Source organism: Pholcus phalangioides, unplaced genomic scaffold (genome assembly GCF_987345545.1).
Source record: "Pholcus phalangioides strain wild (caught in Gottingen) unplaced genomic scaffold, Ppha-v1.0 ptg000014l_1, whole genome shotgun sequence".
Taxonomy (NCBI): domain Eukaryota; kingdom Metazoa; phylum Arthropoda; class Arachnida; order Araneae; family Pholcidae; genus Pholcus; species Pholcus phalangioides.
In genome coordinates this window covers 11,650,993-11,677,639 of record NW_028301607.1, presented here as the reverse complement: position 1 = coordinate 11,677,639, position 26,647 = coordinate 11,650,993, and the positions used below count along the sequence as shown (strand labels likewise).

General features: G+C 39.0%; 1 protein-coding gene across 1 annotated transcript in view; it reads right to left on the bottom strand.

Annotated features, from left to right (window-relative positions):
- The window catches only part of LOC149078155 (uncharacterized), a 29,713-nt gene extending 8,364 nt beyond the window's left edge, over positions 1 to 21,349 (bottom strand). Inside the window, exons 1-2 of the mRNA XM_089241746.1 lie at positions 20,894 to 21,349; positions 8,833 to 8,894 (exon numbers count right to left, since the gene is read on the bottom strand). Of these exons, the coding sequence (XP_089097872.1) occupies positions 8,833 to 8,894; positions 20,894 to 20,987 (156 nt within the window). The 5' untranslated portion in view covers positions 20,988 to 21,349. The remainder of the gene's footprint in view (positions 1 to 8,832; positions 8,895 to 20,893) is intronic.
- Between the last annotated feature and the right edge of the window lie 5,298 nt (positions 21,350 to 26,647).

Below are 26,647 nucleotides of genomic sequence, written 5' to 3'. Positions count from 1 at the left end.
TTAAGCGACCCACCATTTACGTGACCCTTGGCATAGTTGCGGATCACTCAAGTGTCCCACGGACCCTTCCCAAATTGCTTGAGCGGCCCACGGCATATTCACTTGCGTGACATGCGGCACAGTCCCAGACCACCCAAGTTTCCCGTGGCACATTCATTCAAATCGATCACAATTCCGGTCTATCTCCATGGGCAATTCACTACCGATTGAGTTGTGTCGAAGCATGTGTGTGTGTGTGTATAGTCCACTGATCACGAGAAGAACACTGGCTACGTCACGTTACGTCACGTCGGACGATTCTATTATTTACTTTCAGGTAAAGCAACTGCCCATCGAGAATAGCGCATTAGCAACGGCGCTTTCCCGTTTGGCGTCTTTAGCGCTATTTTGGCCTCCTAGAAATTTCACTAAAAGCGCCACGGCAGTGCTTTCGATAACGTCGTCATCGCAGTGTTTTTGTTGCGTAAATACTGGCTGTTCGACAGTGTCGTCTTAAGGAATTGTCGCATTAGATTCACAAAAATAAGACCTGGTTGAAATTTTCCAGAATTTACGTGGTAGGGCCTCAGAAAAATCACTTGGCCCGGGAAAGCCCGCGATGCTCATAAGACGGCCCGGCTGCTCGAGCACTTATTTTAATACAAAAAATATATTTTTTATTCCGCAGAAGGGATCGAAAACTCTAGCCTTTTTTCAATAATCAGTTCCATGCATCAAGCTGAAGCCGAACACTTCTCGTATAAAACATTTTCGACCATGGCCCCCAGAAGAATGGGCTACTACACCAACTCCGGTCATATATCGCCATACGGCAATTTCCAACCAGTGGAGTTGGGTGGGAAATGAAGGCTCCATCCATCGGTGGTCGCCTTACGCTCGGTAGGAAAAGAACTTGCTTCGAATGTTCTATGCCCGGATTCGAACCCATGGACCTCGATGGTAACCTTCGTAGGGGAAGACGAGCATCTTTACCACTGCTGAAGACGAAGGATGGGCTAACAAAATCCAGCCTATAGGAGAATTCTTATAATTTTCTTCTTTTTTTTTTCTTTCACTAAATTCAGAATGGACGGCCGGTGAGAGATCCTAGGATCCCTGCTGCACCATGAGAGGACCATTCTTCCGATGCCCTTAAGCATGGCCCCCCACATCTTGCAGCCGGGCTCTCAGATTGGAATCTTCGACGGGTCACTCTAAAATGAATTTATAGTTTTAAATGTGATTAGAATCATCCAGGGCCCCAGGACTGGATCCCTGTCAGCCCTGCCCTTAAGGGCATAAGGTTGCTACAGACGTAACTGCAAACTTGACAAGCAGGCATGCTCAATCTTTTTATTTGTCACCTATTTAAAAAGCCCATATGAGCAGCTTCTGTCAAAAAACGAAAAAAGACTATGTCCCGAGTTCAAGACCGCTGAAATAACCCATGGCACAGGTCAAGACCGCTGAAATATCCCACGGCACAGATCAAGACCGCTGAAATATCCCACGGCACATTCACAGATCTCTTAAATGGCCCGTGGCGCGCTCTTCCACATCGCTTAATCAAGCGATCCGCGATACGTTTTCAAATCAATGAAGTGTGACCCCCGCACTCTCCTTGAAAAGGTTGAACACCCCCTTGATGTTAAACAGTTTAAAACGATACGTACACACATAATCTCTTCCTGTACATCATTAATTTGAATTTGATGGCTTTCCTGTTAAATAGCCGAAATCGGGGTCGAGGACTAACTCCATTCGCCCTTAAATGTGGAGCAACGTGAGCAGTTGCAAGCATGATTATTTCCTGTAGCGCATGCCACGGAAAATTCCATTACGTGACGTTCTATTGTGTGACACATGCTTCAAAATAAATCGTGGACCCAGAAAAATCGATCAAGTTCTTCGCTATGAAAGTGGATATCAAGCATCATTACCGGGAAGGGTAATTATGAAGGCTGCTGTTATGGGGAGTATTCATCGTAATGGAAAGTAATGGTGGTGTCGTGACATTCTGCCTTTTTTCTGCGGTCAGCTGGCCTTAATGACGCACGCGGTTGCGTTGCCTGGGACTGTGACGCCTTTAATTGCCCTGTCACACACACCTTTGATGACAAGATGACACTTTGTGGTTCGTCGTGGGCTTTTACAGTTTAGTCAAATGAGCTGTCGCAGTGAAATATTGCAGTCTGTGGAAGAAGCATTATGTGATGTGACCATGACATGTTCAAGGAGATATGACTGTGTATTCACGAAATATTGAGCTAACGAAAGTGTTTCGAGGGCAAGAATGTGGGAAGGAATGGAAATTTGCACGTGACGGCGTCCTTGGGGGGATATTACGGTGTGTTGTGCCTTTGAGCCGTCTTGGACTGAGTTCGAACTACTTGTGTGTGTTGTTGAATTTCGTGTCGTTTGTTTCGATCGTGTTTTACTGACCTATAACTTGTGTATTTTGGTATGATTCCCTGTTGTAAAAATCCCGGTTTTTTGGGAATCTTGGTCAGAGAGCTAAAATTTGTGCGCGATGGAATTTTTCTTTGCTCAAGTTACGGTTACGAGTTTTGGCCTGCTTGGGCTGAACTAAAATTTTTGTATGGTGGTGAATTTCTTGGCACTAGTTACGGTTGCGCGTTTTGGCATTCTCGGGCTGAACTAAAAGCTGCGTGCGATGGTGAATATCTCTGATTTCAGTTACAGTTGAGAGTTTCGGCGTTCTTGAGCTCAGCTAAAACTTATACGTGCGAAGGTAAATTTCTTGGCAGTTTGTGTGAACTTGACTAGTGTGAATTTCTTGGCACTGGTTGCCGTTTCAAGTTTTGTCTATCTTGAGCTGAACAAAAATCTGTTCACGATAGTGAATTTTTTGGCACTGGTTACTCTTGCGTGTTTTGGCTTTCTTAGGCTAAGCTAAAATTTGTGTGTGAGGGTGAATTGCTGGCTAAAGTTTTTTACGGTTGATAGTTTCAGCTTTCTTGGGCTGAGCTCAAATTTTTGTATGATGGTGAATTACTTGGCACTAATTACGGTTTCTAGTTTTCACCTTCTCGGGTTGAACTAAAAGTTTTGTGCGATGGTGAATATTTTATTGACATAAGTAGCGTTTGTGTGGGTTTTGACTTTCTTAGGCGTTTATGATGGTGGAAGTTTTTTAATTATTACAGGTACTGTTACAAGTTTTGGCATTCTTAGACTGAATTAAAATTTGTGTGTGCGGTGAAATGATTTCTTAGAGAGAGCTGAAGTTACAGTTGCATGTTTTGGTCTTCTCTGGGGTTGAGCTAAAACTTGTCTATGGTTGAATTTCTTAGTACTGGTGCGGTTTTCGGCTACCTTCATTGTGGATCAGATTTATAATAATTTCTTGTTAAGAAATACATTACAAAACACTGGCCGGTTACAAAACTTCCAACCTAATCCTAGATAGTAGAGAACAACTCATTCATGTCCTGTAAGGATCTTTTGAATGGCACGCGGTTCTGTCTTTTTCCCCCATCACCATCATCGCTGTTTCTTCAAACTCCTCGGCATTGTTTTTTTTGAAATCTCCGAAATCCATTTCATATTCATGAATCCACTATCTTGTATTATTATTAGTTATCTCTAGGAGCGGTACATAGACAACCGCTCGAAAAAACATCGTAAAAATATGTTTTAGAATATTTAAGGAGAGGAAGCCATTCTCACACAAACGGATGTTGTGTATCACCATCGTCATCATGCCGCGATACGGTCATAAAAGAGGCATCTAATTTGCATATCGTAGCCTTTGACCGACACCCTTAGGGGGGGGGGGGATGCCTAGTTTTATATCAAAACAATAGCTTCATCTGCATCTGCGGGGGGAATTGAAGGCCAAATCGGCGTTCGGCATTTTTATGGATACTGATTGTTTTGACGTCTCCACGACTATTCCCGGGTAGTAATTTATTTATATTTCGTCATTTTTTAACGTCAATAAAAGCCACGGATCGTGTTCCTGGTTATTTTCAAGAAGATAACGTGTTTTATTGTTATGTCTGATAGCGGAATATCATTGCACATACTTCGAAAGTCATTTTCTGAGACTGACAACAATCATGTGCATAAAATTCACCGCCACGCAATTCACTGACAAAGTGATATAGAGATTGATCAAATTAGACGGGAAGTTGTGAGTTAGCAAGTGAGCGAGTGAACAAATGAGTGAATTACTCATACGGTCACCCAACTAACTCGGTAACTCATTCACTCATTCTGTCATTCGTAGTGTCACTCTCACTCACTCGCTCACTTACCCATTAACCGGTTCACTAATACGGTGACTCATTCCCTAACTTACCCACTCACTTGCTCACTAAGCGCGGTATTCGTAACATAACATAACGGTGACTCATTCCCTAACTTAATTTCCCTAACCTAATTCAGGTTTTTCACCAATCTATGTTGATCTCTTATCCAAAAATTGTGATTACAGTTCAAACCATAGTTTCCCAACCTTTTTTGTCCCATCGCCCCCTTCTTCAAAATTTTTTTTTCTCTCATCGCCCCCCAATGCAATCTAACCCATAGAATCCGATGCTATACCCGTAGCTTCTACCGCCCCCCTGGAATATTCCATCGCTTCCCAGGGGGCGTTAACGCCCACGTTGGGAATCACTGGTTTAAAACATGTCGGTGAATACGGCCCTGATATAGCCATTCGCTAAATCACTGATTCAATTGGTAAATCTGCCACACACTTACTCGATCACTAATACGACTGCTGACTTACTCGGTCACTCACCCAATCACTTGTTCGCTCATACGGTCATTCACTTGGCCATTCATACGGAAACTCACTCGGTCATTCATACGGAAACTCACTCGGTCATTCATACGGTCACATTCATTCGCTTGCTTAATCGGTCGCTCACTCACTGCTGACGAACTGTTGCCGGCGAATTTTCCCAGCTGTTACTTCCCCGTTGGTGAGTTGTATGGCGGGGTGAATTTTCCGTAAATCGGCAACGATGGGCGAAGCCTCCCAGCATTCACGAATAACAGCTGCTATTTTCACTCAAATATACGGAAGACAGATGGCAGCGCGAGTGTAAGACGAAACAAGAATACGTTAAGGCCCCACACACACACATACACAAATTCGTTCGAAATTCTGCAGAGGAAAATGTTACAATCACTCATCTTCACTTATCTCAATCAAAATTTCGGTCGCGAAAAAATATGCAGGGCTTAAGTCACACACATTTGAATTGCATCAGCACAAATTGCAAAGTTCTTTTACAGGCTGGTTTAACATGCAACAGAGAAATAAATTTTCTTTCATTAATCTCAAATTTCTTTCATAAAATAAAAATTGAGACATTCAATTTTTAAAGTTCGGGTGCCCTTTTTCGGACACCCTGTACATGTATCTAGGAAACTTGTAAGACCGTGACTTGTGGGGGAGGGGGGGGGGGAACCTGGAGAAAAGCAAATATTAAGCCGGGTTTTCCTAGGAGTGGAGTTTCTGCTCTGTGAGCAACGTGAAAACGCTGATTAGTCAGAAAACTTGAATTTCAGGTTTTTAACCAGAGTTTTCACGCTGCACACGGCGCGAAAGTTGTACTCCTAGGAAACCCCGGCTTTAGAGAGCTTCGAACGATGAGCTGTCGAGACACTTCAAAAGAAAGAAAGTGTTTCGAGGGCAATTATGTGGGAAGGAATGGAAATTTGCATGTGTGATGGCATCCTTGGGGGGAGGGGGATATTACGGTTGTGCCTTGGAGCCGTCTTGGACTGAGTTCGAACGACTTGTGTGTGTTGTTGAATTTCGTGTCGTTTGTTTCGATCGTGTTTTACTGACCTATAACTTGTGTATTTTGGTTTGATTCCCTGTTGTAAAAATCCCGGTTTTTTGGGAATCTTGGACAGGGCTAAAATTTGTGCGCGATGGAATTTCTTTGCTCGACTTATGCGGTTACGAGTTTTGGCCTGCTTGGGCTGAACTATTCAGAGATGTCCATCAGCCATCTCTAAAACGGCCATCTCGGAGGAGACATCCCAAGACTCTCCGAGTTTGTGTGTGAATCCCAATTTTTTCATGTTTTTTAAATATGTATACAGGGCGTCCTTAAGTGCTAGCAGGTCCTTTATCTCACTTACCGTCCGTCATAAATGCATGATTTCAGTTAAGAAAATGCTCAACAGGCGTTCAATATTCACAGATATTCGAATTCGAAAAACGGAGGAAATGTAGGGAAGAACAGCATTAAATGCCGAAAAACCGTTGCTCACTCTGTTACATACTCAATCACATGATCACTCACTCTGTTACACACTCAATCACATGGTCACTCACTCTGTTACGCACTCAATCACATGGTCACTCACTCTGTTACACACTCAATCACATGGTCACTCACTCTGTTACACACTCAATGACATGGTCACTCACTCTGTTATACACGCAATGACATGGTCACTCACTCTGTTACTCCCTGACTAGGTCACTCATTCTCTCACTCAGTAGATTGCTCAGTCCACCACTCGGTCACTCATTCTGTCACTCACTCACTTTCTTTCAAACCGAGCACAATTCCGATCTATCGCCACGGGTAATTTACTACCGATTGAGTTGTGCCGGAAATATGTGGGTGCAGGTACCTAACAGTCTGAGGTCGTATATTGTGTTGTGGCTGATTTTCAGTGCTGCCTATAAGTAGCAAAAAGCCTTCAACAGTACAAATATTCAATCATTACACATGGCAGCATTGAAAAATCAGACGCAATACTATATATGCAATCCGACTGTTAAGTACACACAACTTCCGACACAACTCAATCGGTAGTAAGTTGCCCGTGGCGAGATAGACCAGATTTGTGCTCCGTTTGAATGAAAGAAAGAAAGAAAAGAAAGTGCATACAAGCTCTAAGAGAAGAGGTTCATTGTCTCTATAGCGTAGTGGTCTAACGCACTCATCCGGCGTGTGAGAGGGGACGTGGGCTCAATTTCCCGGAGGAGAGGGGGGAGGCAGTTTGATTTTCTTTCCTGAATTGGCCAGTTGGTAAAAAACCTTCGTATAAATAGCGGAGAACGACATCATCCTCAGAATTCGTCATTTTCCCTTCAAAATATGGAAGACAGATCGACAGTTTCGCACGAAATAAGCATAATCCTGACAACGGAAATACGTTAAGCAGACGCGTATGCACGGCGTACCTAAACCGATGGTCAGAACTGTAAGGGGTGATAGAACTCGCCAAAACAAACAACTTTCGCCGTACAATGTGGGGTCGGAAAGCAAGTGGCGAGCCGCGAGAGGGCGCCTGCGTGATGAAAATGCAGAATTCACTAAGGACGAATAATAAAAGGACAAAGCTAATTATTATCGAAAACGACAAAACGTTCTACTAAGCGACCATCAGCTGCAGTACAGACCTCACATCGGCGACGGAGTGCGACGCTAATTCGGGCTACAAGGCTCTCTGGCGAATCGATGGGCGTCTTGTAAACGATGCTTTTTAGCTGTCCCCAGAGAAAAAAAATGATCGGAAAAACAGATCGGAAAATCTGGGTGGATAAGCGACGGCCTCACCGTGGCCAATCCATCTGTTTGGAAAGGGCAATATCCGGGTAGTTCCGCACAATCCTGAGGAAATGTGCTGGCACTCCATCATCCTGGAACCATATAATCACTCGAAGATTTGCTAGTACATTTCATTGTAAACCCGGCAGCACCTGCTGAAGGACGAATAGCAACTGAATGATAGGTTCATGCAGCACCACCTAACGGCTCACCGCTTGCTTTCCGACCCCACATTGTATGGTGAAAGTTTATTTTGGCGAGTTCTGACCATCAGTTCAGTTAGCATATACACCCACAACTCGTCCCGGCATGTACCAGTTCGTTAGAAACCCCCCAGAGGAATGTTAACGAGGTGCATGTACCCGGTTGAGTAGTAGTTGACTCTGCTTATGCTTCCCATAAACTAAACTAGCTACAAATAAAGTAAAGAACATTTTCGCCAATATGAGAAATAATGTTGCCAGTATGGAATTCAATAATTTCTAGCCAGTCGTAGGACTAAAGTGCAGTAATACAATTTAAAGTAGATGAAGTAATTGATCTAATCCGTTTTATTAGAGTTGTTTATTCCACAATACTGACAGGCGTGGATGCTCGAAGCACTCTAGCGTGTTAATGACGTGTATAATATGCTTTTCTTTAACAAAGAGAGAAAAGCCACTTATATTTCTTCTGTAAGGCGTTCACCTCATATTGTTTTTTTTTACTCTCGTGAGATGACGACGGCGTGTCATATTGAAATTGGCTCTTATCCTCGACACCTCCAGACTGCCTAATGAAGAGAGCTACCTTGTAGTTACGTACTCCAACCCTCGGTCTGTTTACTTTACGAGAGCTCCGTTCGTCTTTGGTAAAGTGAGTAAACCTCCATCTATACACGCTTGAAATAACCTCGTAACCGAATCGGGAACAATGACCGATTTTCGAGAAATTTCTCCATTCTGCGTTTAAATTACAAGTGTTGCTGCTGTTGTTATTTTTTTTTTTTTTTTTTCCCTAACTTACGCCCATGTATTCACGACGCCTACAACGAACAGCGTTATTATTAAGAAGACGTCTGCGTTACGCTTAAAGTGATCTGAAGTTGTACTACATGGGTGACTGACTGCTCAGCGTGAAAAATCCTCTTTAGAATGGGGGTTGGGGGGGGGGGAATTATAGCGTAATCTTAGAAATGCTTTCACTGTTGCGAAAGATATATCGTTGATAATTGTTTTTTATTGTTTCGATTGGGTAAACGGTTATATTTATACAGCTTAAATGCGGTTGTGTACAGTGAATTGTATACGCATATGGTTCTTACCTCAGCTGAGAAGCCTTCCTTTCCGCAATCCATGAAGTGCTCCAACTGCTGCTGCGTGAGCTCTGCAAAGGGAAAACATTTAGGAAATCAAATACCGTTACGTACACACCATAATATTTGAACTATACTCCTGAATGATTAAAATAATAGTTACTGATGTATGTGTGTGTAGCACAGGCAGGTACAACCCTCCCAAAAAAAATTGCATTATCAGCATAGGCGGGATGATGGAGGTAGAAAATCCCTCTTCCTCAGTTCGGAGATCATGTACCCGCTTATAGTGTGCAGGTGTGTTCCTTTGGTCTTCTAGTTACTCGGGATGAGAATTTCTAGCTTGAAGATTTGAAAATCTGTACTGTCACTATAAAGTTTGATAAAAGATCTTTTGCGAAACTTGAAAAAAAAAAAGACCAATAAGCCTATTGGTACGGCTTATTGGTTACATTTTCGAGTTTTATAAAGGAACTTTTCTAAAACTCTTATAGGCCTTATATATCTGCATCATTAAAAACATTGAAAGATTTCTCTCGAAATAGGTCCACGTGGTCTCTCAAAATTGATCGTCCCTGGTGGAAATTCTCGTTGGGTCTTTCAAAATTAATCCTGTCTTTGGAGATGCATTTTCGTGGTCTCTCAGAATTTTGCCCGATTTTTCTGAAAACAGGTTCACGTGGTCCCTCAAAATTTATTGACTGCACTCTTTCTGTTATCTCTCAAGCTGTCTCAGATATGGATACCACGGTTTATAGCCTACGAATTAAGAACGATGTCTCTGAATTTCATTATATTGACTCTATACGATTTCATCCCTGGGACTCCGGTGACCTTGCCGTAACTAGTTGTTATTTTCAACCTTACATGTTGAGACATGGAAAAAACACAATTACACATTTCTTGAGGGTGCTTCGAACCGTTATTTTGATTTTTAGCAGCCACGTTAGCTTTTCCCATAAAGCAATTAAGTTATTATTATTATTTCAAATAATAAAAAATGGGACCAACCAAAGTTCGAAATTCTCAAAGACCTTCAATTTGTAAGGTCTTCCAAAAATCCTATCGAAGGTCGAATATCGGACATTGCAACAGAAAATTAGTTGTTCGTGTGAAGAGGACTGTTTCTTTAAGTTCTGTTTGGCAATGTCATTTCTAAAAGTTCATATTTTTGCACATGCGCAGTGTCTACCGGCATCCCTTGCAAGTAAACAAACTCTATTTTGAATCAAATCGGCAAAATGTGGGTTTGGTTCGCGTGATTGTTTAAGATTGATCGAATGATCTGTCCTGTGAACCCGTGTGGAATAAGGCTCTTTATTCGCTTACTGACAGCAAGATATACAACATCCATGGAGATTCGTCACTACATCGGTAAAATGGATGTTTCGATCCAAACGGGGCGCGGTAGCCCGGTCGATAAGGTACTCGCCTAAAGTACCAAAGGATGTTTAGAGGTGTCGCGAGTTCGATACCCGGTTCGTCCTTGTCAGAAAACTTTCCTGGCACAGTTGTACAACAAAAACGGCGACTTGACCGCAGCAAAAAATTGCTACCGCAGGGGACCCCCATCGAGGAGTTAGCGTACCAACCTCTCGATGAGTATAAGAAACAAGCCTGCCGTTCGGAATCGGCAATAAATTGTAGGTCCCGGTCTAATTAGCCCTCGTGTGCAGAAAATGACCGTGGTGCGACAAAAATGATCAAATGATCGATCCAAACGTCAAGGGTGGTTCGTGCTCATTTGCCGCCCGCGTGAAAAGTCTAATGTGGGGCCGCTCCTAAAGACGACCGGGGTTCGAAGCTGAAAGGGCTTCGGCTTAGGGGAGGACTCTGGATATCCTTGATTTTTGTTATCCGTTCAAAGCCACGCACGCACACACAAAATACACCAACCAAGTTTAATGACCGTGGTGTGAAAAAAATGATCAATGACCAACCAAGGTTCTCCAACAAAATACACTTGACCATACTCCCCGGTTTCAAAAAATATCCTTTTTTTTTTTTTTTGTCCACAGTTGTTTTACCCCTCATAATTACGCTAGATAACTTTCTTCACATTACAGCTCTCACTGATGAGCCATTATATTTCCATTCCGCTTGGGGTAGAATTTTTCAATTAGGTAATCTCAAATTTTCCAAAATGAAATTGAACCTTTTAAACACCAAAATACCTAGTCCAAAAGGTTTCCTAGGCAGAAACTAGGGGAGTGAGAGACCATTCTGGTGCTTCAGACCTGGACAAGAAAAAACCCGAATTCTTTCTTTGCCTCTATTTGACCGCTCCTAAAGGCACTAAAATGCAAACTTGTCCCTTATAGAGTCCATTCTTGTTTCTGGTATTACGGTCCCGAGTCCTATCTCGTTTCCCTCAAGTTTTGACAACATCTTCGTTGTCAAGGTAAGGCTCATAAGAGAATGACAGCGTTGGTGTCTTGTGAATTTGTATATTCCAAATTTCAAAAATATATATCCATCTAAACAAAATCCTAAGTTGTCCGTCTTACAACCTGCCTCACCGGGTGCATAGCACTCCCTTGCTTAAACCACTTCCGAATGTCATGAGTTATAATAAATTTCGCATATAACCGAGAGTGCTAGAGTAAAGAGCTCCCGAGTAGCATGGTGGTAAGATGCTCGTCTACCACCGTGAAGGTTGCCGTCACGGTCCCAGGTTCAAACCTGGGGAAGGATATAGATAAGCTATTTTCCCTGACGAGCTTGAGGCGACCACCGATAGATAGCGCATTCATTTCCACAACCCATCTCATTAATGGTAGTAAACTGCAATATGGCAGCATGGCCAGAGTTGGTGTTTGGTGAAGTAGTGCTAAAGTAAAACCCCGCGTAAAAATATGTGAGAAGCTAGATAATGGTGTATGACGCACGTACATGATCCTAGGTGAATACGGACGGCTGGCTCGAATATTCATCGTGTGGGTTCTATCGGTCTTCCTAAAACAGTCTCGCACATTATTTATATATATATAACGAACCTTCACATCACCCATGGAATGCTCACTGGTGATGAATTTCGGAATGTGTCAGAATTCTTGCTGTCAGGAAGCGAAACTTCAAGTCACAGATGGCAAGCAACTCAATCTTCTTAATCATTTCTATCGCATACACTACCACCGTAATTCAAAATGGCGTCTGTTTAGTGGACATAACTGTCTTTAACGAGTTTTACATTCATGCGGTTAATTTTCATTCGTATTTTCCCTGAAAATATCTCGTAAAAATTATTACTTAACTTCCTCGTAAATGACAATGTATCATCACTCACTCGCTCGACAGTTGTAAGTTTTATGGAGAGTCTGTGAACTTTCCCAATCAAGGGGGGAAAAAAAAGTTGCGTCACGTCAAAGAAAAATCATCTCGTTTATCACGTGAGTCCACGTCTTATTCAGGTTAACGCCGACAATAATTATCATTTTGGCCGGTACTTGTGCAACGCTATCTGCTATCTCCACACCGTTTCCAATCGCGTGAGGAAGAAAGAAATTACCTAACTTCGGGGTAAAAGCCATACACTGCGGGGTCAAGTATCGCCCATTTATTAAATCTGCACACGCGTGTATATATACAAACATGTTGCATCAAGAGTAGGGGAAAAGTGATTCAGATTTCCCTTTGATGATGGAATACTTAGAAGACCATCACGTGACATGCACACATGCCAATCAGAGCCACCAGAACTCACTGTTGACGTCACGAAACCTCCAATAGTGCAATCTCGTGACGTCACGTAAGCCTTAGGGTTCAAAGTCGCCCTCTAGGAGACTCTCGTGGAAACTTCCCTCGGGGTGCAGGTCAAACTTTCGATCTCTCTTTCTGTTTTAGACTGTATTCGACGCACACTATGCTATATTAGGCACAAAAAGAAAACCAACTAAATTTCTATCAAGAGCATCCTCTTTTTTCCCCCCTTTATTAGCAGGCAATGTTGATGGCACAGCCGTGAGTTACGTTTTCCATTTCCTCATCGATGACCCATTTTTCTAAAAAAAGGCACAGTCCTATTATAAGGGGCCCCGCAATCAAGGAAGGAAGAGATTTCTAAAAAGAAAGTGAAATTAGAATGTATTTGGAGAAAACAAACTCGTTGGAGAAACAGGAAATGGATTCTTAACTAATCTAAAAGCATTTCATGAAAGAAGTAAACTGTAAAAATACTCTGTGGGCAGTTCTTTGTGGGCGAATTCACAATTTTTGATAAGTTCAAAAATTAACTAAACTATTTGTTGCTTAAACGTGTATTACTGTAATGATTAGATAATTTGCAATGGAAATCTTAAGTACATGCAAAAATCTAAACGCATGAAATCGATTGTATTATGTCTGTTTATGTTCTCAATACAAATCTATAATATTGGAATGAATTTCACATGTATAACCGAACAAAAATCCACCATGAATGATAGGCTACTTCAAAAAAATGTATCAAGAATTAGAGAAACGGTAGAATTGATCAAGAAAAACTATCCAATAACAATGGTTTCTCTGCTTTAAACAATGACTTATGGGATGTTTACTTAGGTTTCGATGCTCCTGTGCGAGTACAAAGGAAATCAGGGCAGTATTGCTGCTAGTAATTACAAGCCGCTGTGGTGGTCGAGTGGTCATAGTGACGGATTCGCATCGCGAGGATCCGGGTTCGAACCCCACCGGCGCCACAGTGGTGGTCGGCTGAAGTTGGTTTCCTGTGGTTCCCAACTTCAAGGCGTGAATGCGAGCCGATCTCCCCGTTAAAAAGTCTCGCCACAGAGAGCAACAGGCCTACAACGTTACGAATATTCAATCATTGCACTTCACTCACAAATTGAAGTATAGATGGCAGCACTGAAATATCAGAGACAACACTAGCTACACACTCAGACTGTTAGGTGCACACTCACTTTGTTCCAGACTCTGCCACGAAGCTGGGCTGGAAGAGATCTCGGCAACGGGATAAGTCCGGTAGCAGAGACCCTGGCGTTCATTCATTCATGCTAGTAATTGCAGTAGAACTTGGTTAATTCGAACTTTTACGAGCTCCGCTGTGAGTTTTTTTATGTGATTTAATGTCAAAATTTCTTGTTTAATTTGATTTTTTTTCGAATTTTTTGGATAGTTCGAAGTTGGAGGAAAAAAATCATGATTTTTGTGTAAGCAAATTTAGTTTTAAAAAATTCTACAAGAAGTGTACATTCTCGACTAATTTGTTGAACAACAAACTTTTAATGACAAGTAACAGTTTGAAAATTCTGTTTTTCTCTACTCTCCTTTGTTTTGATAATTCAATGCGCATGTTAACATTGTTCAACTGGAGTACGTCGAGACTGTGTACCACTTAACACCGATTATGCTTTTCAACCTAGAGATCAAGATGTAACATTCAAAGTCTGAATATTTTTATCCTCGTTAAGAGCATGGAAAATATCGGAAATTCATATTGTATTACGTTAATGAACGTATATCTCCTTGATAGCATAACAATGATAAGCAAAATTTGGGAAATACAGTCAAGTATACGTAGTAACATACCCTAGGGATATAACATACGGTTTTGTAATCCCCGAATTTTGGCCAGTTCACTTCTATGTATTTTTACCTCTGTTATTACATACCCCCGCTTAAAACATGCACTGTTGATATAACATACCTCAAATACTCTCTTAACCTAGAAAATGATTCGGATATAACGCACTGCAAACAAAAATCTGGAAAAATGAAGCCAAAAACTGACTTATTCATTCAACGTGTTTGTATTCAAGTGATATTTGAATTTTTTTCACAGAAAGTCGTGGAAATTTTTAGAATAATCAAAACTATTGCCCAATAATTACATAGGACAGATGACTTGATAATGTAAATAATAAATGTGTGCATAAATGGTCTACGCCTCTCTACGGCTAAAAAGTGCCACCTATTAATAACAAATATAACTGTTCTAACAGTAAAAAATATGTTATTCAAAATATAATTCAATCTCTCTATGAAAATTGAAAATATGCCGTTAAAGTTATTGAATGTCCACTTTTTCTGTTACTTTTGAATCATTTACTAGATGGCAGTGATAAACGATTGTTGTGTTCGGTAAAAGCAAAAACTCGCACCGTTTTAAAAGCATCAAATGAAAGACTGTAAAAGCCCATTGATTGGTGACAAGAAAAATTCACGAACATTAATTGCTTTTTTTTAATTGCTTTTAATGTTCGTGAACTTTGAATGAAAACCATTATCATGAACTCAAATAATACCAGTTAAATCAATTCAGTTAAGCAGAAAATATATGCCTGTTCTACGTATCACTGTATATACTATGCTCTACAATGAATTTTAAAAATTCCTCAGGAGATATCAATTCAAAGCGATATTCATGCTATACTAAATTTAAAATTGCGTATATCTTATTTTGTCCGAGACAATGCCAATAATGCATTTTATGCATAAAAACAACTGCTATATAAGCTAATTTTAAGACCTTGCTTACATAAACACGTCGGCTATAACATACGCTTCCCGAATCACCATGGGGCTATCTTATAAGCGAACTCGACTGTGGTTTCGTAACAGATGATCATAAACTGTTTCCGTTAATAAGGCTTTGATTAATTAATTCTGCAATGATGCTGAATCCAGAACAGGGGAATAATGCAGCAGAGCTAAGATCAATTCTAAATGACTAAAATTTTTGGAAAATTTTCGTAAAACTGATGATAAAATCTTAATAACTGATGATTATTCGACGTATTCCATATCATTTTTGAAAATGTCTATTATTTAATTTACAAAGAGCTGTACTTCTGAAATCGTGTATTTTCCCCACTCCCAACAGACAAAACTTTATATCCAAAATAAAGTACCTATCTGAGCATCCCCAATTGGAAACGATGTTTTCGACAATTTTCTAACGATGTTTTGAGGTTTTTGAATTTTTTATGTTAATGCTATTTGAGTTGTATATTAAGAATTTGTAACCTGTTAACTTGTATATTTCATCTTTGTATATCATCCTTGAATGGGTCTGGCCTCATAGGCAAATGAAGTTTATTATTATTATTGGAATTGATTATTACGTGAATGTTGGCAATTAAGTTGCAGTTTGTAGTCGTTCTACGGATCCGGGATAGATTAATTCGATAATTCGAATTTTGGGTTATACGAACTTTTTCCAGTGACTTTGGACTTCCAATTAACCAAGTTCTACTGTACATGAAACTGAAAATGTGTACTTTCTTTCTCTTAGCAGTAAATTTGTTTGGACATTAACTGTACCAGTTCACACTCTTCATTATAGAGCTACTTTTCCTGAGTGTTTGATATCGTGCGCTCTTTTGGACAGCGTATATCAGAAATGCTTTTCTGCAGAATGTTCCGCATCTTCTCAACGGGATTCGAGTGGAAAGAACTTTACATTTTCCAATCAAAAGTATTAATTTTGTTTTTCAACTTGAAATTTTTTTACGATTTTCGAATTTTTACATGCAATTGAGTCTTGCCGGTCTGAGTCCTAGCAATACTATACTTAATAAAAAAAAAATTGATAGTTGAACATGTGAATTTCGATGAGTTCATCATCCCAGTGCCACCTGTTGTGAAAAATTTCCATAGTATTTTTCAAGCGTATTTTACAGATAATAACCAAAAAACCTCACTTGTCCCAATTAATACACACATACACTCTCACTCTATTGCAGTGTTCTTCAACCTTTTCCTACTTATGAAACGGTGAGATTAAGCGAACAATTTCGTGGATCGGCATAAATGGGAGACATAATTTGTGATCCGGCGAAAAAACAAAAAGGAGGAATTTTCTAATTTATTGTATTTTATCATGCGAGAAACATTGTTGAACTGGGACCCCTTGTGCCACCTATCAAAGAAAAATGAAACCAACTGTAGAAATCCTAAACTAAAATTGATTGTTGGTTTTAAATAGTATAAATAGAATATGGTATATACATACATACATATATATATTTTTTTTTTTTCATGATGCACAACAGTGTAAATATTATATGCATCATAATACTGGTTTCTACGTTTTCATGCAGACATTTTTTGCACATAGCATAATTACTGTGGGACCTCTGACGCCCCCTATCAAATAAAACAAACTATTATAATTCTTCAAGTGAAATTGGTTGTTGGTTTTAAACAGCATGCAATTAAATTGTACACGGTATGATAACGTATGTTATGTTTTTTTTTATTCTCTTGCTATTATATCGGTGTAAATTTTATTTCTCAGAAACACTGGTTACTATGTTTACGTACGAAGTACGAAAGTGTTTCGTACTTCGTATGAAAAGCGGAGAGTGACATCGTTTCTCTCTACTATGTTTACGTGTTTACAAAAAAATAATTTTGTGGCAAATATAAAAAATATCGTGACCAGTATATTACGCCGCTGCCGCATAATTTACATCTCAGTGTGTAGCACGAAAATATACAATACAGGGCAGCGTTAGAATTAAACTGAAAATTAAAGTCACTGGTCCGTGAGAACCTACTGATCCGCAGACATCATGACTAGCCCAATAAGCCGCAACTGCTGATTTTGTGTTGTAACTTTATCGAGAAACAAGGTGTGGAGGTTTAAAGAAACATTCTTTTCCACATTACATTCTCGGAAAACATTCTGCAAAATATATTATCTTTCAACCGTATCAATATGTCTTTTCCTTCAACATATCTTTCAACAAGATATATGCTAAATGGTATGCTAAGATTCAAACGGCAACATTAAGAAATAATTAAAACAAATTATTTTCATAAATGCGCATGTCTATTTTTTAGCATATCAAACAATAAGAAATTTTCAGGTGTCAGGACTGCCAAGACAGACAAAAAAAAAATCTGAAATGTGCTGTCTATGGAACCTCAGGAATATAAGGGGCGACAGGAACAACCAACCCACATTTTTGTCAGACAGAAAAGACAAAAAAATTAGATCTTAAAGCAGTGTTTCTCAACCTGGAGCCATATGGTCCCCTTGTGGCCCTGGGATGTTTTAAGGGGGCCACGGGTGAAAATCAGATGAAAGGGGGAGCCACGACAAGTGCTGAAGTGACCACAAAACAGTGTGAAGAAATAAAACTTCCATATTAAATATGGTGGACAGAAATGTGACTTCTTTCAGAATCCAACGGAGCTGTCTTTGGTACCGACGGCAACTTTAATCCATGTGTCCATAGTCTGGGACTTCGTATCCATCGGGCCTACATTAGTGTTCCCAAAATGGGCAATATCAACCCCGGGCTGGGGGGGGGGGGGGATAGAAGTTATATAGAATACATAGAATCCCATCGATTCACTTGAGTTGGGGGAGGGGTGATCAGAGAAAAAAACTTCTGATGAAAGGGGTGATGGAACGAAAAGTTTGGGAAACCATGGCCTATATGATAAAATCTGGTGTTATGATTTTCGAGGGAAGTATGCAAATATGTAAGCTTTTACCCAGCTAAGTATGGGCCACCAGAACATCACTCTACCTGGGCATCCATGATATTGAGACTGCCATCCATAGAACCCCACATGAAGGATGCTCACTGAACTCTAGCCCTGGGTAGGCACGGATCCAGGCTGAGGACCCAACGGGTCGGGAAGATTGATTTATTGCGTAGGTTCGTTGGATCGTTCCGTATTTTAAATTTTAAAGATGCCTATTTTTTCCCATACAATTAGCCTATTGCTTGGGAGGAAAAGTGGATCCGTGCTTGGCCTAGGGTTCCAGAGATACTAATTTTACAAATTTTTTTGTCATTATAAATTCAGTTCCCTGATGGAATTCAATCCAATAAGTCGAAAAAAGTCTCATATAAAAGTAGGGGGGGGGGGTAGTAGATAAGACTAGGTGGGCCACGAGAAGAAAATATGGACCAAAGGGGCCACGGGCTGAAAAAGGTTGAGAAACACTGTCCTAAGGGATTGAGAATCAGCCGATATTCACAACTCAAAGTACTATTCTAGTCCAATGCTATTTTTTATAGATAAAAATTCAATAAAATTCCATTTTAATTTATGAGAGCATAAGAGGTTAGGATGGCATGCAAATGTCGGAAAAATATTGATTCATCAAATAGATGCAAAAGGATTGAGGCACCAGATGGCATATGCACTGTATGTATGTATCGTTTTTGATAAATCAAATAATCATTATGAAATTTTTAGTTCCTGACCTTATTAATTGTTGATAATTATAGATTATTTGAAATTAATCAATAATTGACTGATGAATTAATCAACACCATGAACTTATCAGTCCCTGATGCTAAGTGATAATTCTCGTGAAATTCGCATAAATTAATTGATTTAAAGTTCAACCTGCTCGGAGTAACATAATTAATCAATTTACTCCAAACATTAAAAGCCCGTTTTCAATGAATCAATTGACCCACATGAATTTAATAGTTAATGACGCTTATTAATTAATAATTTATGGTCAATTGATTAATTCTTTGTTTAAATTATAATTAATTAATAATCAACTAATGAATTAATCAACCGCCGTGAAATTATAATTCCCCGATGCTTAATTAGCGTCACAAACTGATAAATGAATGGTGGTTAATTCGCTTGTTTATTATTACTTAATTAAAATTTAAAAAAATATTCGTAATTATTTATTAATTACTAACCAACAGGAACTAATAATCTTATGATGATAAATTGATCCATTAAAAACGGGCTTTGACTTGGTAATAGTCCGAAATGAAAACGCTTTAAAGTGTATTTCGTGCATTTACTACTCGCCTTGGTAAAACTTAGGTTTAACCAGACTTCGGGCTTTTACCGCATCATATACACGCAGCATATCAAAAATCAGTTTGGCTCATAAATTTTTTGAATTTCGGCACAGGAGCGGTTTTCTAAATATTTTTTACCGCAGATAAACGATTATCATTCGAAATTTAAATGACTGAGGCAACATAAAACGATTGAGGATTGGCGATTCCTCCATAAGAGATTCTTCCGCAATCGGGGGAGGGGGCATTTTCAACTGTGGTCCCGCGGACCACAATTTTTTTCTCGGTGGTCCGATCAGTGGTCTCGGACAATCCACCAATGATATCGAATACTGATATGGTATCATAACCCATTTTTTCCTTTTTAGTGCTCTACACCGGTGTGAAACCAATAGTAAATATTTACTTGCGGAATTTATAACAAATATATATCTGGTTTTATTTGATATTTAATATGTGGCAGCAGCAAGGGTCATTGATTCTACAGTAAAGCTTCGCTGTTTCAAACTGTATTTATGAGCATTTCTCTTACATACAAAAATGTCGGAATGGGAAAGTGAATAGAATTCAAACTCATTCATCAATGTATTCTAGGCAACATAATTCAGCATTCTTGACAATGATTTATTACTTTCCCAAATACGAATCTTTTTTCCCCCATCAATTCTGAAAATATATTTTTTTTTCATTAATTCTGTATATATTTCTTTCAATAATTCTGTAAATATTGTTGAATTATTCTGGAAATATTTTTGAATAATTCTCGAAATATTTTTAAATAATTCTCGAAATATTTTTAAATAATTCTCGAAATATTTTTAAATAATTCTCGAAATATTTTTAAATAATTCTCGAAATATTTTTAAATAATTCTGAAAATATTTTTTGCACTAATTCTGGAAATATTTTTCATTAATTATGAATTTTTTCGAGAATCGTGAAACCCTTTTTCCTACAAAATCTGGAATTATTTCTTTCAAAAATTATGTATTTATTTCTCAATAATTTCGAAATTATTTCTCATTAATTTCCAAATTGTTTATCACCAATTTTTAAAATGTTTCTCATTAATTTTGAAATTATTTCTCGCATCAGTTCTGAAATGTTTTCTAGAAGTGAATTTGAAAAATTACTTCTTTCATCAATTATTGAATACATTTTTTTTTAATCGAGATTATTTATTTGCGTAACATAGGGCCACATATTTCCCGCGGGTCATGCGCTAAAAACCATCGCCTCAAGAAACACGACTGGCTATCGTACTCTCTAACAAATGCATCAACGATCTCATCTAAAAAAAAATTACTAATTTCAAAAAAAAAACAACAACAACTTACCACAGAATATGTCCATCTGAGCAGATGCGATACTCAACACAACGGCGATAACCGCTGCGGCCAAAACGATAGATAACTTAGTACTAGTAGCCATCGCGTATTATAACGAAATCTGACTAAAAAAAATATAAGCTTGTGATATTACTTTCACTAAAAAAAACTAGCAGTGTGGACGTCCCCGAACGCTGAAACTGGCAAGACTGAAAAAGCACCGCGAGAACCCAAAACGGACAGCAGCGACGAAAAGAAAACGAAACCGTTCCAGTATGCCAGTGGCTAAAACCCAACCAACCAGACACTAACTGGTCTTCCCAGTGATAGTAATAGGATAAAAATAATAATAACAATAATAAACTATACGTGCATGTACCGAGTATATATCGTAAAAAGGATAAAATGTTGGTCAAGGTTGTAGCTTTTTTGGATATTTCTCTTCTTTCATTTTCGGTTCTCTCTGTTTCTTTTAAGCTTATATCCTATCTATTCTAAAAGATTTATTTTTATTGTTCGCTTTCACACACACACACAAAATAAATAAGGAAAGTCATTTATATTTATTCCCGATGGGTCGTTGATCGCTAACTTTCAGTGCGAGAGAGTGAAAAAACAGAAGAAAAAGAGCGATTCTTTTGCTCGTGGAAGCGAAAAAAAATCTATATATTATACTCACATGCACACGTAAATGGGAAAAAATAAAATGGCTGTCAAGTTTGTAAACCGTAAAAGAAATAAGGAATATAAAAGAATATAATCACACTTAACCTAGTATAAGGAAGAAAAATAGACGCATTTTATATTGGTTGTGTTTTGTGTTTTCTATTATCTTATCTTAGTATATAAATGCAACTTAATGTTGTTATGGTATGGACTTTTTGTCTTTATCGAAAGAAATTTGGGGAGATTAGTATTTTTTTTTTTTTTTAATGGGACTCTCTCTCAAATCCGGACTCTTTGGGACTTGATTGGATTCCGGATCAGGGAATGAATCTTCCGGGTTATGGGCCCAGTTTTTCTGTATGTATTTCCCGAGTGTTTCTTATTCAAAGCAGTAATGTACCTTTTGAGCATTCATATTTCAATCTGAAGGGGAAAAAAAATAAGCAATACAGTCAAATCCCGTTATAACGAACTCCAAGGGACCGGAGTTATAAGAGACTTCGTTATAACGAAATTTCGTTATAAAGAAATTCCAGGTGTTTGCATTGTTCCTATGTAAAGTCACTTGAGGGATAAGAAAAGTGTTCGTTGAAACGAGATTTTTGCTATAAACGTATTCGTTATAATGGACTCTTTGGGACTTGATTGATTCCGGATCAGGGAATGAATCTTCCGGGTTATGGGTCCAGTTTTTCTGTATGTATTTCCCGAGTGTTTCTTATTCAAAGCAGTAATGTACCTTTTGAGCATTCATATTTCATGCTATCATATTCATTCAATTATAAAGAATTTCATTCAATCTGAAGGGAAAAAAAATAAGCAATACAGTCGAATCCCGTTATAACGAACTCCAAGGGACCGGAGTTATAAGAGACTTCGTTATAACGAAATTTCGTTATAAAGAAATTCCAGGTGTTTGCATTGTTCCTATGTAAAGTCACTTGCGGGATAAGAAAAGTGTTCGTTGAAACGAGATTTTCGCTATAACGGTATTCGTTAAAACGGACTCTTTGGGACTTGATTGATTCCGGATCAGGGAATGAATCTTCCGGGTTATGGATCCAGTTTTTCTTTATTTCCCAAGTGTTTTTTTTATTCCAAGCATTAATATACCTTTTTGAGTACTTTGATTCTTATTTGAATCTGAAGGGGCAAAATAAGCAATACAGTCGAATCCCGTTACAACGAACTCCAAGAGACCGGACAAACTACTTCGTTATAACGAAATTTCGTTGTAAAGGAATTCCAGGTGTTTGCATTGTTCCTATGTAAAGTTACTTGAGGGGATTAGAAAAAGTGTTCGTTGAAACGAGATTTTTTCCTATACAGCTCCAAAAATAATAAACTATTTCCATAGCATCAAAAATACAATTAATGTTACAAATTCCACAAAACACAGTCAAACCTCGTTAATGAGTCACTGTTGGGAGTGCAAAAATATGACTTGATAAGCGGAGTGACTCGTTAAACGGAGTAAGCCATAGCTGTGCCAATTCCTGTCTGAAGATAATTGGGACTTCCAAAAAGTGATCCGGTAAGCGGAGTGACGTGGTAACCGGGTGACGCACTAACGAGGTTTGACTGTATTATATTAACCAACCCACAGTAACAAACGCTGTTGCATTGCATATGTCTCATCTAGACCTGATGGAAGGATTGCAAAATCCCTGTAGGTCACAAAGTGTGTATTTTTTCCCCTCTTTTTTGTTTTATTTTCCCCTATATTGTAACTGTTTTGTGTTTTGACGTTTACTGTGTTTTTTGTATTTATGTCTGATTGTGAGTGTATTTGAAATAAAATAAAAATTCTAATTTACATACCGTTGCTAGTTAACTATAGGGAGGGAAAAAATTCCTTTTTCTTTAAAAAAAATTTTGCAGTCATTGCTCTGATCAGGGAAGAAAAACTGGAAAATCCCTTTTTCTTTGTTTTTGAAGATCACAAATGGTAGATTTTTCCGATTCCATGTTCTCCACTTAATATTCGTGTGCTGGTGTTCCGCGTTCTAGCTTTTCCAAAAAATTCAAATTTTTTCCCGTATACATAAAGCGCCATGTTTCCGTTTTCAGCTTGTACAGACAAAAACCTCGTTAGTGCGTCACCCGGATAACACGTCACTCCGCTTACCGGGTCACTTATTGGAAGTCCCAATTGTCCTCAGGCAGGAATTGGCACAGCTATGGCTTACTCCGTTTAACGAGTCACTCCGCTTACTAAGTCATATTTTTGCTCTCCCAAGAGTGACTCATTAACGAGGTTTGACTGTATATACATACCTGCCATATCATCTGACTTTTTCTGTATGTTGGGAAACTCACATAGATAATCACAGAAAAAAAATTGAGAGCTGGACAAGTTCTAAAACATTGATCCAATTTGTACAGTGCGGAGAGATATAAGATGAGGAAAGAAAACTCATTTTGTCAAAGCTGACTGACTGTCTCACCAAGGGCGTAGCCAGGGGGGGGGGGGGGGACTTGGGGGTCTGGTCCCCCCCTCCCGAAATGTGAGAAAATGACCGAAAAAAGGGAAAAAGATGTCCAAATCCATTGTTCTGTCACTTTGACCCCCCCCCCGAAATGAAAGTGGTCCCCCCCCCGAACGAAATTTCTGGCTACGCCCCTGTGTCTCACTAATCACACTCATTGGCACACAGTTGCTATCAGTGGCTAATTTATGGGGGGCTTACCGGGCTATAGCCCAAAGCAACAAATTCGCAGGGGTGGAAAAATTAGAGGAATGAGTGGTCAGAAAATTGTTAGAATGAGAAAAGGGCGGCCAAAATTTGTGTAGCCCACCATAGATCCGCCTCTGCCTTGAGAGCGAGGGACTAGATAATCGAATGACCAAAATAGTGCCCTAGAGCAGTGGTGCGCAAACTTTCCGAAGCGCGACCCCTCTTTTGACCAAAAAACATTTATCAGCGACTCCTACATAAGCTGACCATATGAGCCAGTTTTCCGGGACATATGGCAACATTGCTAATAAATGTGCTGTCCCAAAACTATTTTTCTAATTTTTAATTAGGCGCGATATTGACTTCCGTAGATATTAATTTTTTTTTTTTTTTCAATATCACATATACAAGGAGATTAAGAATCATCCGATTTCAAAATGATTCTTCTCTTGAAATCGACCATTAACAAAAATTGTTGATAAAACGTAGACACATTTACCCCTGTATATTCACATATTACTTCTCATTCTATATTCTGTTTTTAGTTTTTAATAAATGTACAATTTTGAAATCGGTTGATTTTCACTAAGTAGCGCCCACCTGTAAAGTACTTACTTGATATCGTTCGCCGCATGCCAGAAGCACGAATGCACAAATTTTCCTTTTTTTTTTATCAGCTGTTTGGATAGCTTGTTTTTCTACTGTATCTAACTTGCGCCTGAAACACGAATGTGTATCATTATTGAAACACACATTGCAAAAACATTTTAGGAAAATAACTTCCATGGAGTAACATGGGTACGTCATTTCCCACTTTTTTTTCTTTCTTTTTTTGCGAGGACATTGACATTGCACATTCGTGATACTGGCATGATGTAGCCGATATATTGATTACTGTATAATTTGATAAAATTACATTGTAAGAAAGGGTAGTTAGCTCAGCTCAGGGCCGGATTAAGATGTTTGAAGGCCCTAAGCACTTAAATGATTTTGGTTCCCCCTTTTATACGTATATTTTACACAATGTTGAATCTATCAATGGAAAAAAAAAAACATTGAATGAAACTTTGTATTTCAGAAGTAACTAATCTAAGACCAGCAGTGGATCCAGAAGTAGGATGGGGAGTAATAACCCTTCCCAAAATCCGGATAATATGGTAAAACTTGGCTTGCCCCGTAAAATACAGGACAATCCTACAATCTTGCACAATTAGCCACCACTCCTGACTCATCGTTGTGGATCCGTGACTGTGTCTAAGGTTGAATGTATGATCTGGATATTTCTGAGCACTCACTTTTATTTATCTAAAAGCTTTCTCCTACTGTTTTCTAGCTCAAAGTCTTTGATAACATCTTTAAAACTAATGCTACTTACCACATTTGTGTCTATACTTATTAGAGATATGAGCCATCATATATTTTTACATACTTTAATCGAGGAAATGAAATCAAAAAGGATTTTTTCCCACATTATTTGCTTCTTAACTCAACGCATCTTAAATTTTCCTTTCAGTGTTTTGATTCCAGCTTTGAAACTGACCATGGATTTACTCTTTCTATATAGGATGTCCCCTGTTAATTCGACCTTCATCTCATCAACTATTTGTCGTAGAGGTAAGGTTCAATTTGAAAAATGCTAAAAATGTGTCCAGAAAATACTATGTTTCAGTTTTGAGAATGAAAATACAGGGTGTCACAAAATAAAAACATTGATTTTACATGGACACCCTGTCCTAAAAACCCAATTAGAAAGTTGTTGCAAATACAAAAATCTGCGAAAAGTTGGGAAAGAACATGGAATGTAAGGGACAAGCCTCTTTCCCTCATTTATGCTGTTCTTTCCCAACTTCTCTCCGATCAGGACTGGACTTGAGGGGATGGATGTGCAATGCAGAGGATTTCTGCCTCCACTCATTTCGCAGTTTAAGATGTCTGTCTCAGCTTCTTCCCCAGCTGAATATTTCTGCCTCTGCTCCATTCGCAGCTGAAGATATTTACCTCCGATCCATTCGCAGCAGCTGAAGATGTCTGCCTTTGCTCAGGAATGGATCTAGGGGAGGGGGCAATAGGTAAGAACCGAATAATATTGGAAAATTTTCCTGTCCCGTAAAATGCAGGACGACCAACGAACTTACACAATTTGCTTCTCCCGACACATCGACCTGGATCCGCACCTGGCTGTACCCCATACATCCGCACAGGCCGCACGGCCAAACAACCGTCTCTAGTTAAGAACACCGATTATGGTTCCTTTTCTGAATTGTTTCCAACTTTGCTTCAACATTACAAGAGGGTGCCAAAATGCTTGTATGAAACAGCTGACTAAACCTCTAATCGTGGCCCCGGGTCTTAAGGTTGCCTTGATGTACAAATGGGTAGGGGCAGGAAAGAGAAAAGAATCTCTGCCCGTGCGGGATCT